Genomic DNA, 15588 nt, shown 5'->3' with positions numbered 1-15588 from the left:
ATAAGTAATGGTATCCCGGAGGAACGAACACACCTAGGGCTAAACTTTATTTTCTATAAATATAATCCTCACAAAATGAACCTGGTTTCTTAGAGAAATGGTTAATTCTGAATCTGGGAGAAGCAAAACACAAGATGAGCTCATCTACCTTGTACTGGAAGGCAAAGAAATAAAAAAATTAAAGGAAAGAAGGAAAGGGGGGCAGGCAAAGAAAATGCAATCAAAGATAACCACAGTCTCTGGATGATCAATAGCAATGCATAAGCTTTCTGACACCCAGAGCATTAATACATCTTATCCTAACCTTTTTCCTCTACCTTTGACATGCGTCTTCATAATCATTAGAGCTCCTTTTTTGAGTAACTTAATACAGCTGTCCCAAGCATATCCATCTCATTTCCATCCACACTTGAAGGGCAGTTCCTTTCCAATCCATGTAACATGTAAATGTCACTGGAAATCTCATCCTCAAGCCACCAATACTCACTTGTATAACATTTTCATTTCCAGAAATAATGTCTAATCTAGGATAAATTCACCTCTTTATTGTCTTCTTTTCCTGTGTTTTCAGGTGATCTACCTAACAGCAACTAAAGTAGTTTAAGACTAAGGAATTTGGGGATCCCTGGGTGGTGCAGTGGTTTAGCGCCTGCCTTTGGCCCAGGGCGCGATCCTGGAGACCCGGGATCGAATCCCACATCAGGCTCCCGGTGCATGGAGCCTGCTTCTCCCTCTGCCTGTGTCTCTGCCTCTCTCTCTCTCTGTGTGACTATCATAAATAAATAAATAAATAAACAAACAAACAGACCGACAGACTAAGGAATTTCTTCTTCTAGAACATATTCTTTAATGTTAGGTTACACAAAGCAAATCTAAAAATAAGAGAAAAAAAAAAAATAAGAGAAAATCTGAAGGTCATGCTCTTTCTTAGAAGTAATTTTTGATCCTTACCTTAAATTTGGCTATAACAGTCAAAAGCTATTAAACAGTAGTTTTCTTTGAAGAAATAAAAAGAATTTTTACTTTGTTTTTTATTCTCTCTCAATTCTTCATATTGAGCACATCTCACTTTGAAATTAAATCCTTAGGCAATTTCACTTTTTTCCAAAGCATATTAAACAATGAAATTTAAATTTTAGAAGTTCTCAAAATAATGAAACTCCATTGTTTACCTGTGTGCTTTCCCTCGCCACTTGTAAGGCTGCGCTGAATCAGGATTTATTTCGATAGCTCTGTCACAGTCTCGAATGGCAGCATTTGGCTTCTGTAATTTGATGAAGACACTAAAAAAATAAGTGTGATATTAAAAAGTATTCATTTCAAACAATAACGCCTTTGGGAACTCCACAAGAACATTCTATTTAAATAAATGAGCAAAAACTCTTCACTAGAGGGATGTTTTTTTGTTTATAGTTCTCACCTGGCTCTCTTGGCATACAAAATGGCTAAGCGAGGATTTAGTTTGATGGCATCTGTGAACAAGTCAATGGCTTTCTGTAGTTCACCTACAGTAAAACAAGTTGAGGAAAAAAAATTAAGATAAATTACTGATCCCTTAATCTTTCACATTCTTCAAAACAAACCTATGGGGCACATGGGTGGCTCAGTGGTTGAGTGTCTGCCTTTGGCTCAGGGCGTGATCCTGGAGTCCTGGGATCGAGTCCCACATCAGGCTCCCCGCAAGGATCCTGCTTATCCCTCTGCTATGTATGTCTCTGCCTCTCTGTCTCTCATGAATAAATGTAAAATTTTTTTAAAAAACAAAAAAACCAACCACTAATTTCTAAGTTAACATACAAAAACAGCACGGCTCCTCAGGGATGCCTGGTTGGCTCAGTTAAACATCCAGCTCTTGATTTCAAATCAGGCCATGCATCTGACTCCCCACTCAGCATGGAATTTGGGATTCTCTCTTCCTCTGCCCCTCCCTATACACACTCTCTAAATAAAGACAATCTTAAAAAATAACAATAAAACCAAAAATGGCTCTTCAAAGCAAGCCTTACCATACGTATATGGTAAATCACTCAAAACAGAGACATTTTTTTTTTTTTTAAGATTTTGTTTGAGAGAGACAGAGCATGCAAGCTAGTGTGAGCTCAGGGGAGGGGGTGAAGTAGATCCCAGGACCCTGGGACCCTTAGCTGAAGGTAGCTACCTGACAGAGCTACCCAGATGCCCATACAGATAATTTTTGAATATATAACCCCATAATAGTAGAATACTGCATTCTTAGTAGGATTTATGACCTTGTTTTTAAAAGAAAAAATAAAAGGATAAAATTATTTTTTTAAAGATTTATTTTTATTTATTCACAAGAGGCACACACACAGAGAGAGGCAGAGACACAGGCAGAGGGAGAAGCAGGCTCCATGCAGGGAGCCCAACATAGGACTCGATCCCGGGACTCCAGGATCACGCCCTGGGCTGAAGGCGGTGCTAAACCGCTAAAGCACCTGGGCTGCCCGAAAGGATAAAATTAAACCCATAAAGGAAAAAGTACTCATACTAAATTTACAGGGCTGGTTAAAAAAAAAAAAAAAATACAATTTGAATTCACAGGGATGATCTAAAAATTTAAGAAACCTAGAATTCATGAAAAACACATAATCCACATTTTAAATTCATTTATTGTATCTTATTCTCACAGTTAGCCGCTTCATGTATTTTTGCCTTCAGTGAAGTCATTCAACAAATAAAACATACGAGTAGAATATTTCTTTGCATGAAGTCTAACTCGACATAGGAAACACGGGGAGATAAAACAAACACAGAATTTTTAAATAAATGTCACAATTCACTTTGGAAAATACATTTACCCAGCTAGTCCATCTGTAAAGGACCTTAACAGAACTCATAAAACAGAGAAGAATGCTGAGGTTTATTAGGTACTACTACAGATGCCTATTACACTTGGATGCCTAATAAGCAATTCACACCTACCATGTTCAAAACTGAACTCTTAATTCCAACTCCATCTATAAAATCTATTTCTCATTCTTTTATGATCAACTAAATAAATAGCTCCTCCACTGAATCTAGTTTAGAGATCAGCAAACTTTCTGGAAAGGGCCACATAAGAATTATTTAGGCTTTGCAGACCATAACAATCCTAACTATTCAACTCTACTGCTGAGTGGGGAAGCAGCCATACACAACACAAACAATGGGTATAGCTATTTTGTTACATTTTTACAAAAACAGAAGGATATAGTTTGGCTAATTCCTGATCTACCTCAAAGCCCAAATCTTGGGAGTTATTTTCAATGCCCCAATGTAAAACCTAAATCCTTTTATCTTTACTTTCAAAATATACCTAGAATCTAAACACTCCTGGGTGGCTCAGTTGTTTAAGCATCTGACTCCTGATTTCAGCTCAAGTCATGATCTTAGGGTTGTGAGGTTTGAGCCCCATGGTGTGTCTGGCCCGCACTCAGCAGAGTCTGCTTGAGGTTCTCTCCCTTTAACTCCTGTCCCTTGTGCCCCTCTCCTGAAATACATTAAAAAAAAAAAAAAAATCTAACCATCTAACCATGCCCTATAATCTTACCACCCTAGTCCTGAGGTTTCTGCACTGCAACCAAAGGGCCACAGGAGAGTTAGCACTGCATGAACTACTCACTTGATATAGTTCACAGTTTAAATATTGCACCACTACATTCGTTTTGATGGTATCCTTGAAAAATTGTTTTTACTTATTGTTATGATGGGAAAAATAAAAGCAAGAACTGTAGAAAAACAGATGTGTAACAGGAAATAAAGGTGGCAGTGTCCAATATGATGCCAAGATTTGAGAAGCTGTTTAGTGCCCAACACATATGTCTTATTAGAAAATATATATGGTTAAGGATAAGATTAAATACATATTTTTCAATTTGTGTATATTATCTTCCAATCACTAACTTGTTATAACACAGACACTAAATTGGACCTAACTAAATTATCAATGAAAGTCTTATGCTTTTCTTTTGGCTTAAAAGCTCAAAAAAAGTCAAGACAGGGTAGGCCCGGGTGGCTCAGTGGTTTAGTGCCGCCTTCAGTCCAGGGTGTGATCCTGGAGACCCGGGATTGAGTCCCAAGTCAGGCTCCTTGCATGGAGCCTGCTTCTCCCTCTGCCTGTGTCTGTGCCCCTCTCTCGCTGTGTCTCTCATGAATAAATAAAAAAATCTTAAAAAAAAAAAAAAAAAAAAGTCAGGACAGTAAAAGCATTATGAACAGAGAAGTCTGGGAACCTTTGCCTTAATATCCAGGTTATCATCATTAACCACGTGGACTCAATTTCTTGCATTCTCTCTGTGGGATTGTGAAAATGCACCTTCAGTTTCCTAGGGGGAGCCTAACTGATTGAGAACCCCATCTTCTGTGCTCAAGGCTACACTTGATAAGCTACTTCCAGATAATGACAAGAACAGCAAGAATACTAAAACTGGTCCATTATTGTGAGATGTGTTAACTCCTCTAGTGGGCAGCTTTGGCTTGCCCTGACTTTTTTAGAAATATACCAACAACTGAAGACTTCTATACAACCTTCCTTCCATCTCTCCTACACGGGGGTAAACACCTACATGACTGTCTAACTGACTTCCAGACTCCTCCAGCTCTCCCTGCTCCCCTCTCAGTTATTTTCTTAGTATTATCTCTGGCCCATCAATTCATGTTTACCTTGTTCTCCTGTAATGAACATAACCCTTATTTGCCCTTAGAAGCTGATCAAAAGTAAATTCATCTCAGGAAGAAGTTCTCCTACTCAAGAACCACCTCCCCTCCCCCCCAAAAACACCTCAATGGCCTCCTTCATACTTATGGATAAAATTTTAAGTCTTAGTATGATCTACAAAGCTTTTTAGTGATCTAGCCTCTTCACTACCTTCCCACCACCACTCCCACTCCAATGTGTTTCCATGACCTCAACTCTACCATTCTTACCCCCTTATACTCCCCACACTCCAGGCAAGCCCTTTCTGCTGTTACAGGATTATGTAATAACCCCTTAGGCTCTCCCAATTAGCCTTTGTACTTTCTTCCCTCTGCCTCAAAGGCTCTCCCTCACATGGCTTGCTCACTTTCACTTCATCCTATGTTTTTCTGATCACCCTTTACCAAATATAGCCTCAACTACTGACTATTCTTCTACTCATCTCTATTTTATTTCATTGCACTTATTACCACCTAACATTAAATTATAAATTTGCTTTTCTTCCCCAGTAATAATATATGGGACGTCCATGAGATAAAGAACTTGGTCTGTTTTTGTCACTGTATATCCAGCATCTAAAACACTGCCTAGGGGTACCTGGGGGAAGGGGGGAAGGTTCCATCAGTTAAGTGTCTGCCTCTGGCTCAGGTCATGATCCCAGGGGCCCTGAGCATTAAGGCTCCCTGCTCAGTGGGGAGTCAGCTTTCTTCCTCACCCTCTCTGCCTCTTCCCCCACTCCTGCATGCACATACTCTCTCTCTCCAATAAATAAGAATCTTTTTAAATTTTTAAAAAATAAAACATTGCCTAAAACATGTAAGGTTTTTTTTTTTTTAATTTATTTATTCATGAGAGAGATAGAGAGGCAGAGACGCAGGCAGATGGTGAAGCAGGCTCCACACAGGGAGCCCGACGTGGGACTCGATCCTGGGTCTCCAGGGCTGAAAAGAGGTGCTAAACCGCTGAGCCACCTGAGCTGCCCTAGAACATGTAAGTCTTAAAAATATATACTACACTGAAAAAGCATAATGTTGCTACTAACATGACAGCTAGAAAGACTTACTAAGGTCTTGAATTACAAATATCGACACTTTAGTAACACCAGTACCTTAATAATAAGAATGGTGCCAGATACTATTCTACATACATTACACACATTTATTCACTTACTCCTCATAACTCAATATAGTAGGTAGGTACCATTATCCTTACCTTACAAAGGAGGAAACGGGTGTCTGGGTGGCTCAGTGGGATAAGGGTCCAACTCAGTTTTAGCTCAGCTCATGATCTCAGGATTACGTGATAAAGCTCCACATTCAGTGAGGAGTTTGCTTGAGATTCTCTTTCTCCCTCTCTCCCTGTATCCCTCCCCCCTGCTCAAAGGCACACAAGCTCTCTCTCTCAAATAATATAAAACCTTAAAAAAATTGTTTAAAAAGAAAAAAGAGGAAACAAGAAGCAGAGACAGAGTGAGTTCTCTAAGTTTACCTAGCTGGTACATATCAGAACTTGGGATTCAAATGCAGGCACTTTGCCTATTTAATTTTATTTCTGCCTAACTCCAGGTAGGGCCTGAATCTACAATCCCTGGCTTAGAATACTAATGTTTTATCCCATTAGAATATACTATAAATTGTACTAATTCTAAAATAATTTTTTTCAATTTATTTATTATTTGTTCCTGAGAGAGACAGAGAGGCAGAGAGAGAAGCAGGCTCCATGTAGGGAGCCCGATGTGGGACTCGATCCAAGGATTCCAGGATCATGCCCTGGGCCGAAGGGAGGCGCTCAACCGCTGAGCCACCCAGGCATGCCTAATTCTAAAATTAAAACTTAACCTAGGGGTGCAGTTGGTTAAGTGTTTAACTCCTGGTTTTGGCTCAGGTCATGATCTCAGGGTCCTGGGATCAAGCCACTTGTCAGGCTCCATGCTCAGCATGGAATTCACTTGAGATCGTCTGTCCCTCCTGCTCGTGCTCTCTCTCTCTCTCTCTCAAATAAGTTAATAAATCTTTAACAAAATAGAATAAAATTAGAACTAAGTTAAATTTATACATGAACATGGCTTAGAAACGTGGAAAAACAAGAACATGACTCTTTGGGTGGTGGTAACAGCTTCATTTTCATTAAAAAATTGCTAGGTAATAAATAAAATGAATTTAAAAAATACAAGACAATATGCCAAAATAAATGACAAAAATAATGAGTTGAAAAAAAAATAATGAGTTGACACTATGGCACAGTAAGATCCTGCACAAGTCAAAACCCATCTGGGCCCTCACATTAACCTGTGAAATGGGAGCAGTACAAGGTATTAATGAAACAGTGCACGTTAAAACATAATAAAACTGTCAGGTAAGTAGGCACAAAATAAATGTTGGATGAATAGAAATCTTAAGTAGTAGCAAAATTAAAAGATTAGTGTGGAAAAGGAATGGTCAGGAAGAGAAGTAACTGGGATCAATTGATGGGTATGAATTAAAAGCTGAAACAGGCAAAGAAGAGCTTTAGAAAGAAGCAGCAGAGCACAAGTGTAGGAAAATTCTAGGACAGTAAGGTCTGGCTGTAATGGAAGGTTAATATTCAAAAAGAAGAGAACAAGGTTGGGAAGGCAATATATGGAACCTGACTCTAGCAGGTCTAATGCTATGATGAAGATCCTCAAAAAGTATGCAAAAAGCTAGTCAGAGATTACAAGCAAGGGAATGTGTAAAAATAAAAAGTGGTTCTAAGAATAATCTAGAGACAGTGAATAGAAAGCAATAAACAAACATTTCAGGAAGGCAAACTATTAAAGCTAACGCAATGGCATAAATATGTGATAATGACCTAAACTCAGGAGGTGGTAAGATTACAAAAAAAGAAAAGTGAATGTGATTTGCCAAGTTGGAATAGCAATCAAATACTGAACTTCTAAAACTTTAGTCATATTCTAAGTCTACGGATAAAGTCTGAATGCACATCAGCATTAGACATCAGTTCTCCCACAATGGTACAGTGACATGCCACCACAAAGCTATGAAGGAGTCTGCATAGTATGCAAGCTAAGAAATGATTTGTTCTTACAAACTGTAACTGATTAAACGTTATGCTTACTAATACCAGCATTCTCCCATTCTGAAAGGAGTTTTTGAAGAGAATCTCACACACACAGATTAGAACAAGAACGTTATGCCAACAGAGATCATTTGTCAAGGGTGTTTGCTATGGAAAAAGTTCAGAGCCACTGTTCTAATAATATTACTTTTATGGAAACATGTTCAACTTTTTAAAGCCTCTTCTTCTCAGTGGACAAACACCAGAATTAGTCAGGAAAGGAGTCTCAGTTACATCAGGATGCATCTGTCCCCTGAGGTAGGGTAAATGATACCTGAATGATTTCAACCTTTTTGTCAAGGGGTGCATAGAGAACAGGAGGCTTTCTTTTCCAGTCTAAGATACTGAATAAATTTAAGTTCCTTTCCACCTTCCCACTATTTAACGGTTGCTGCAGGGAAAAAGAGAATATTCAGACTATCATAGAAATATAGCAAAGAGGAAAAAAAAAATCACTCACCATCATTTAGGGCATCAATGGCAGCCACTTTTTTATCATTTGCCTGATCCATCATTTCCTCGGTTATCTAGGGGGAAATTGTAGGTCAACTTAGAAGTAACAGAGAAAGCAAAGAGAAGAAAGGAGCTTGGGCTTTTTTAGGGATGGGGTAGACACAACCCCCATTTTCATTCATTTTTCTCTAGTCTCCAGGGAGCAAGAGGATAACTATGGTGTAAGCTTAGTAAGAAATTACATAGGATGAGCTTTAATCTTTCATAATAAGCAAAAAAATTTCACTCCCTACCCTTTACTGTAGACATGACCTTTGCTTCCCTCCATCCCAACCAACCTAAGCAGGATTTTCTTGCCTTATTCCACCACTTCCTTTCTAGTTAAACACAAATACTGCAACTCAATCTCCTTGTAAACATGTAACCAAAACTACTAAAACTACTTCCTATTAGACTTGAATTTTAAGTGAAATGTCTCATTCTTTTGTTCCAACAAACCTCTACTGAGTACCTATAACTGTACAGAACACTGTACAAGATGCTGACGATACAAAGACCATTAGTAACAAAAACTTTTAAGAAACATCCCATCTAAATTGAAGTTAAGCAGTTTCTTAAAAGGCAAAAAGATCTATTCTATCATCAACCACTCTGTAAAATATTACTGGTCCTGGCTAATTCATTAAGAAAATGATCTGACAGGTGTAAGAATTGGAAGGAAACACAAAGCTGTCTTCAAGTTTACCTATAAAACCCAATAGAACTGACAGGTTATTAAATATACTAAAAAAATTTTTTCAATAAAGTCCTCAGAAACAACATAAAAAAACCAAGAGTTCTCCACATCAGCAAAAATCAGTTACAAAATAGGACAGAACAAGATACCATTCTAAGAACATGTAAGACTTTCAAAGGGGGGGAGGAGTAAAATTCTATTAAAGAACACAAGATGTATATACTCTGTTCATGGAAAAGACTTTTTTTTAATACTTCATCCTAACCAAGTTACTCAATAAATTTGAAGTAATTCCAACAAAAATTTCTATTAAGTTTAAAACTCGTTTTAAAAGAAAAAAAAAAAAAAACACACTTTACCAGATAGTAAGACAATCTACAAAGGCAAATTAAAAAAAATGTTAAAAAGGACAACTTCAGTTTGTCAATAATATGGTACACATGATGCCCTAAGCAAGTGTAAAGCCATCTTTCACTTAATGTAGAAATCCTCAAAGAACAAGATTAAATGAAGACTTGAAGTCTGATACGGGAGCCAAGTGCTCCATCTGCTTTCACCCTTCCAGCAGGTGTCAAACTTGGTGACCACACAATTCTATTTTCAAATGTAATGCAGGACACACAAAATCTAGATTCAAGTGAAGAGAATGCATGTTATCTAATCACTCTCCAATAAATCTGGAATCCCAAATGCCTATACCAATAAGCATAATAGCAAACCAAAAATAAACCTGTCCCAAAGAAAGGTACAGCCCAGTAGCAAGAAGAAAAAAAATTCCCCTATAAACTCATAATGATAAGCCAGGCTTTCTTTCTTTTTTTTTTTTTTTAAGATTTTATTTTATTTTTTTAATTTATTTATGATAGTCACAGAGAGAGAGAGAGAGGCAGAGACACAGGCAGAGGGAGAAGCAGGCTCCATGCACCGGGAGCCCGACGTGGGATTCGATCCCGGGTCTCCAGGATCGCGCCCCTGGGCCAAAGGCAGGCGCCAAACCGCTGCGCCACCCAGGGATCCCAAGCCAGGCTTTCAAACGGAATTCCCATTACTCGTATAGTCATACAAACAACAACAAAAAACCATGCTGAGAATTTATAAGTGGTCCTTGACTTGGTAGCTCCAATTCACAATCCTGCTGGAAGCAAACACTTTCCTCTTTGGAGGAATACTCGTACCCAGGCCTCAAAAACTTTTCCAGGTGAAATGTCAAAGAACTCATCAAAATTCCAACACACATATGTGCGTCATCAAAATACACACACATGTGTACACACACCATCCACAAGTAAACAAAGAACCTCCTCAATGAGCAAGAGTCAGGAAAAATAAGAGTATCACCAGGAAGAGTTGACAAAGATTTCAATGTGTTTAAGAGAATAAAGACAAGTTCTGAAAATGCGCAAGAAGGGACTCATAAAGAACCAGTATACTTTAAAATGAATCCAAGCAAGACCTAAAAATGGAAAACCTAAGCATTCAAATTCAAACATCAACAGACCACGGACTGAATGCATACATAATCCAGCAGTTATAAGGAAATGGAATTAAATAGTGAAAAAGTCCCTACATAGAACTCCAGAATGACAGTAGAGAGAATGGGAAGTGGCAGTAATTAAAAGATACCAGATGAAAATGTTCCAAATGTTCCAGAATTAAAGAAAGTTAACCCTGGAATTTAAAATGCTCAATAAATCCCAGGTAGCACATATACAATGTTATAAACCTAGACATATCAAAGTGACAGGGCATCAATAGAATACATAGTTTTTAAAAATTCCTTTCACAAACAGTGACAAAAGTACCTATATGTATTCTTGAAGATGCACATGATCTCTATGGAGAAAACACTAATAAATTATTTACAAACAGGAGAAAAGGCCTGAAAATTGGAACACATTCATGGGTAATCACAATAGTGAGCTGTATCTTCTCCCTAACTTGATTTTAGATTTAATGCAATTCTGGGGCGGGGAGTGAGATTGATATTCTAAAATTTATATGGAAAAAGGTCAACAAAATAGCCAAAATAATCCTAAATTGTTGGAGGTCCCCCTATCAGATAACAAGACTTAACATACAGCCAAATAAGATAATGTGTCATTAGCACATGAATAAAGACAAGGAGAACAGAACACCAGAATTGGCTCACACACACATGGAAACAGTGTATTTTGGAATTGGTGAGGAAAGGAATTCTTTAATAGTACTGACACATATATTAAAGGTGAAAGGCTAACATATATAATTTCAGAAGCAAAAATGATTATTAGCAATTATAACCTTGAGGTAACAAAGCATAATATATAAAAATTATTTAACTGTACTAAAAAACTGTTTATTAAGATGACATAAAGCAAAGACAAGCCATAAACTAGCAAAAAATATGTGAAGCACATATAGATGACAAATTGTTAGTCTCTAGAATATAAAATGAACTATAAATCAAAAAAAGACAACCCAGAAGAAAAATGGGGAAAGTCACAACAGGACTTCACAAATACCCGTGAATGATCAATAAACATTAAAATATGCTCAACTTCATTAGAAATTAGAAAAACACAACTTAAAGGCCACGAGGACATACTATTTCACACAGTAAGACTGGCAAAGATGAAATCTGATAGTACCAAATGTCAGTGAGGACATGGACTAAACCACTATTACACTATTTCAGTATTATTCACTGAAGCCTTTTTTCATTATCAACCCCCAAAGAGCCATCTGAGACATTTTTTAATACTCCCTCACTCCATTTTAACACCACACAGATACACTGCATGTATGTTATGACCCTTTAGGAGATCCTTAACCACTGTAATATCTAAGTTTTCTGCAAACCCCTCCCAAGAACCAATTTTCACTACCTTGAGGGTAATACTATACCCATTGTGACAAAACCATTTTTTTGGAAAAACAATTTGGTCTTAAGACACCCCATTAATAAGCAATTCTATTTCTAAATGTAAGTGTTAGGTGAATTCTGTAGTCTAAAGAGTAGTCAAAATAGATGCAAACTGAAAAAACAGGTAAACAATGTAACAAAGATTTCAGAGATGGTTCCAGAGAATATGATTAAAAATAATGGGAGGGGAGTTCCTGGCTGGCTCAGTCAGTGGAGCATGTGACTCTTGATCTTGGGATCACAAGTTCGAGTCCCATGTTGGGTATACTGCTTAAAAATAAAATCTTTAAAATAAAATAAATAAAAATGGAGGGCAACTTTCACAACTTTTAGTTTATTACTAAAATGCTTTCCTAAATACCTTAAGTCAGAGAAGGATTTAATATGTGTTTTTCCTGGCAGAATTATGTCATAAATCACTGGTAGGACCTTCACATTCCTTACAACAAGCAGAAAATAAGCCATTGAACTTACCTCTACATTTTCATCTCCCATTTCTTGAGGAGCATCAGTATCTGGTTCAATTACACCTTCATTGTCAATTTCTGCCAAAGTTAAGAAAATGGTAAGACCTGTGCTGTCCAATACAGCATCCACTAGCCACATGAGACCATCAAAATCTAATGAACTATGGTTATTCCAACTGGTAAGTGAGGTATTTTACTCTGTTATTTAAACAGATGCAACTATAAAATATTTCCCTATTAAATGCTACTTTATTGTTTAGTTGAGATTACATTTCACTTTAACTGTCGCATCATTGGCATTTATCACTGTCTTGTAGTGAGAATGTTGGCAAGGGCATTGTTTCTAGTCTTACACAGCCACACCAATTTAGTTCAACAAATGATTTGGTTCAAATATTTTATTCTACACAACAATGTAATGTTTTAAAAAATATTTTATGCAGATAGTACAAATTATAGTGATGATATAAATCATAATGAAATATTTTAGAAATAAATTTTAATTTAAAAATAAAGGCACAATGCTGATGCAGCATCAAACCCAAAAGCTAGCACTATAACCAAAACCACAAAAGAAACTTTTAGAAAGAGATGTCATAAATTTCATGATGGACAACTACAATTACTACAGCAAAGCAAAACAAAATAATTTCAATATAAAAACACTTTTCGGGCAACCCCGGTGGTTCAGCGATTTAATGCCGCCTTCAGCCCAGGGCCTGATCCTGGGGACCTCGGATCGAGTACCAGGTCGGGCTCCCTGCGTGGAGCCTGCTTCTCTCTCTGCCTGTGCCCCCCACCCTGTCTCTCGTGATTAAATAAATAAAAAAATCTTAAAAAAAAAAAAAAAACTTTTCACAATAACATGATATTGGGACATTTTTAGCAGAGTGAATTTAACGCTTCCTGCTGTCAAAATTTTAAGAATGTAACTGAGGGGTGCCTGGTTGCCTCAATCAGAAGAGTATGTGACTCTTGATCTCAGAGTTATGAGTTCAAGCCCCACTCTGGGTGTAGAGATTAAATAAATAAACTTAAAAAAAAAAAAACAAAAAAGAATGAAACTGAAATTAGCTGCCTGAAATCCGAATTTCTATCAAACAAAAAAATTTTAGTCAATTTTTAACAGGAACTACTTTGTAACTTAGTCTAACAATAAAAATTCATTCACAAAATGAATTCATTCATACACAAAAAATGCTTTTGGATGAAGAGTTGGTAAGATATTATCACAGTTCTAGAAATTGTTGGAAAATTACAATATTCAAAAAGATATTTTACAAAAAGTGAAAGATTAAACCCCCAAAGAAGCTCTAACAGTAGCGAAGATCAACTGATATAAAATTTTAAAAATTCCAAGTACTTTTCTTTAGCTTTTAGACAGAGTATTAATTAAGGGATTGCCCAATTAATAACTGGAATATATATTTGTAGTCTCAAAGGACTTCTAAATTTAAGCAAAGATTTTTGTCAGTTTGCAGCCTAAAAAAAACTCGCCAGACAAGGGACACCTGGGTGGCTCAGCGGTTGAGTGTGTGCCTTTGGCTCAGGGCCTGATCCCAGGGTTCCAGTCGAGTTCTGCATCAGGCTCCTTGCATGGAGCCTGCTTCTCTTCCCTCTGTGTCTCTGCCTCTCTCATGAATAAAAAAAAAGTCTTAAAAATAAAAAACTATCAGACAAAAAATAACCCAACTCCTGGCATATCATTTCTTCTAAAATCAACAAGATTTATCAATGTGGATGCAAGTAGTAAAAGGAAAATAATTTTCTGGTATTTGATTCAGTTACTGGAAAACTTTTACATGTATTAGAACTTGGATATGTAACCCAACCACAAATTTCATTAACTCTGAATACAGATATTCAGTTATTCACATATTTTCAACAAAAATATAACATCTAACATCTGCACTGAAATTGCTGTAAGTACACAATACACTCTGGATTTTGAAAACAGTATGAAAAAACTTTTCCATATTGAATACATGTTGAAATATTAATATTTCAGATATGTTGTTAGTTTAGATACATGGAGTTAATTTCATGTTTAATTTTTATTTTTTAAATGTAGCCACTAGAAAATTTTGCTTCATATGTAGCTCAGCTATATTACATTTCCATTAGCCCCGATTTAGTCAATTTAGTAAAAATTGGCACAGGATTTTATCACGAGATTATCAAGTAACAAACTAACTACGATCTCCTCACCTAGATCACTTTCCTCACTTGATGGTTCGTCTGTCTTTATGTTTTCCTCCGCCTTCTTACTATCTGTTTTTTCTTCCTAGCAAAGGGAAGGCAAACAATGCGTTCAATATTTAATAACATACCCAGTATGTATACTAATTTATAAAAACTTACGTAAAAGCTGTTCACATACATTATATTGCAGATGTTAATGTGCCCTTTCTTTCCCTGTTTCGGTGAATTTGTCTTAGTTTTGTTATCATTTCTTTTTAAATTAAGAATAGGTTCAATGCCTCCTCCATACCTTTTAAACAAGTTTTAGAATTTAAAAAATGCTGAACTTTAGGAAGCTAATAACCCATACTGATGTTGCACCCTCCAAAAGGCACTGTGGTCCACAATTTCCGATCATCAACCCATGATTATTTCTGCAAAATAAAGTCTGAGCATTCATAAGTGGAATGAATGTTGAGATTATGCTTTACTGCCAAGCAAATATACTAAAAATCTTTACATTTTCATGGGTTTTTGAGTTTGGAATTTCAAATAAGAATAATGAAACTATACAGAAAGAATGAGAAATCAAAGAATTTCAAGGTATACATGATGAAAACCAAATTTCCTTCCCATCCCAGAAGTAACTAGTGTGTTTTCTGGTGTATCCCATTATATATTCCCAACACATAAGACAACTCTGCATTTCCATCTATTTAACAATGCTGTGTATCATACAGAATATATCAAATCAACGTACCCCCATCTATTCATTCAACTCTAGTAGTATAAATTATGTATAACCATTTACTTAGGATGCTACTCTTTATAATCCCGAAATACTAAAATCAAAACCCTACCCTATGACAAAATATATGTTGAGACCCTATCACATGCAAGCTATCAGATGCTTTGGCATATAATTCCAAATCAGAATGTTTTATTACAAAAATATTTTAGCAGAGATACAGATTGAGTATAATTCTGTCTTCATACATGTTTACAAAATGGCAAAATATGCTATGTAGGTAGCCTTTCAAAAGTATCCTATCAGGAA

The 15588-nt window shown here is 36.6% G+C and overlaps 1 protein-coding gene across 6 annotated transcripts in view; it reads right to left on the bottom strand.

Moving 5' to 3' along the window:
- The window catches only part of ST13 (ST13 Hsp70 interacting protein), a 37940-nt gene that overhangs the window by 10360 nt on the left and 11992 nt on the right, over positions 1–15588 (bottom strand). For 5 of the 6 annotated variants that reach the window (XM_072843813.1, XM_072843816.1, XM_072843811.1 and 2 more), the window contains exons 3-7: positions 14559–14634; positions 12358–12428; positions 8253–8319; positions 1421–1505; positions 1173–1283 (exon numbers count right to left, since the gene is read on the bottom strand). In XM_072843813.1, coding sequence (XP_072699914.1) covers positions 1173–1283; positions 1421–1505; positions 8253–8319; positions 12358–12428; positions 14559–14634 — 410 coding nt within the window. The remainder of the gene's footprint in view (positions 1–1172; positions 1284–1420; positions 1506–8252; positions 8320–12357; positions 12429–14558; positions 14635–15588) is intronic. The other variant, XM_072843815.1, reaches the window with a different exon arrangement.

This window comes from Canis lupus, chromosome 11, assembly GCF_048164855.1.
Source record: "Canis lupus baileyi chromosome 11, mCanLup2.hap1, whole genome shotgun sequence".
Classification (NCBI taxonomy): domain Eukaryota; kingdom Metazoa; phylum Chordata; class Mammalia; order Carnivora; family Canidae; genus Canis; species Canis lupus.
This window is presented reverse-complemented; position numbering and strand designations above follow the sequence as displayed.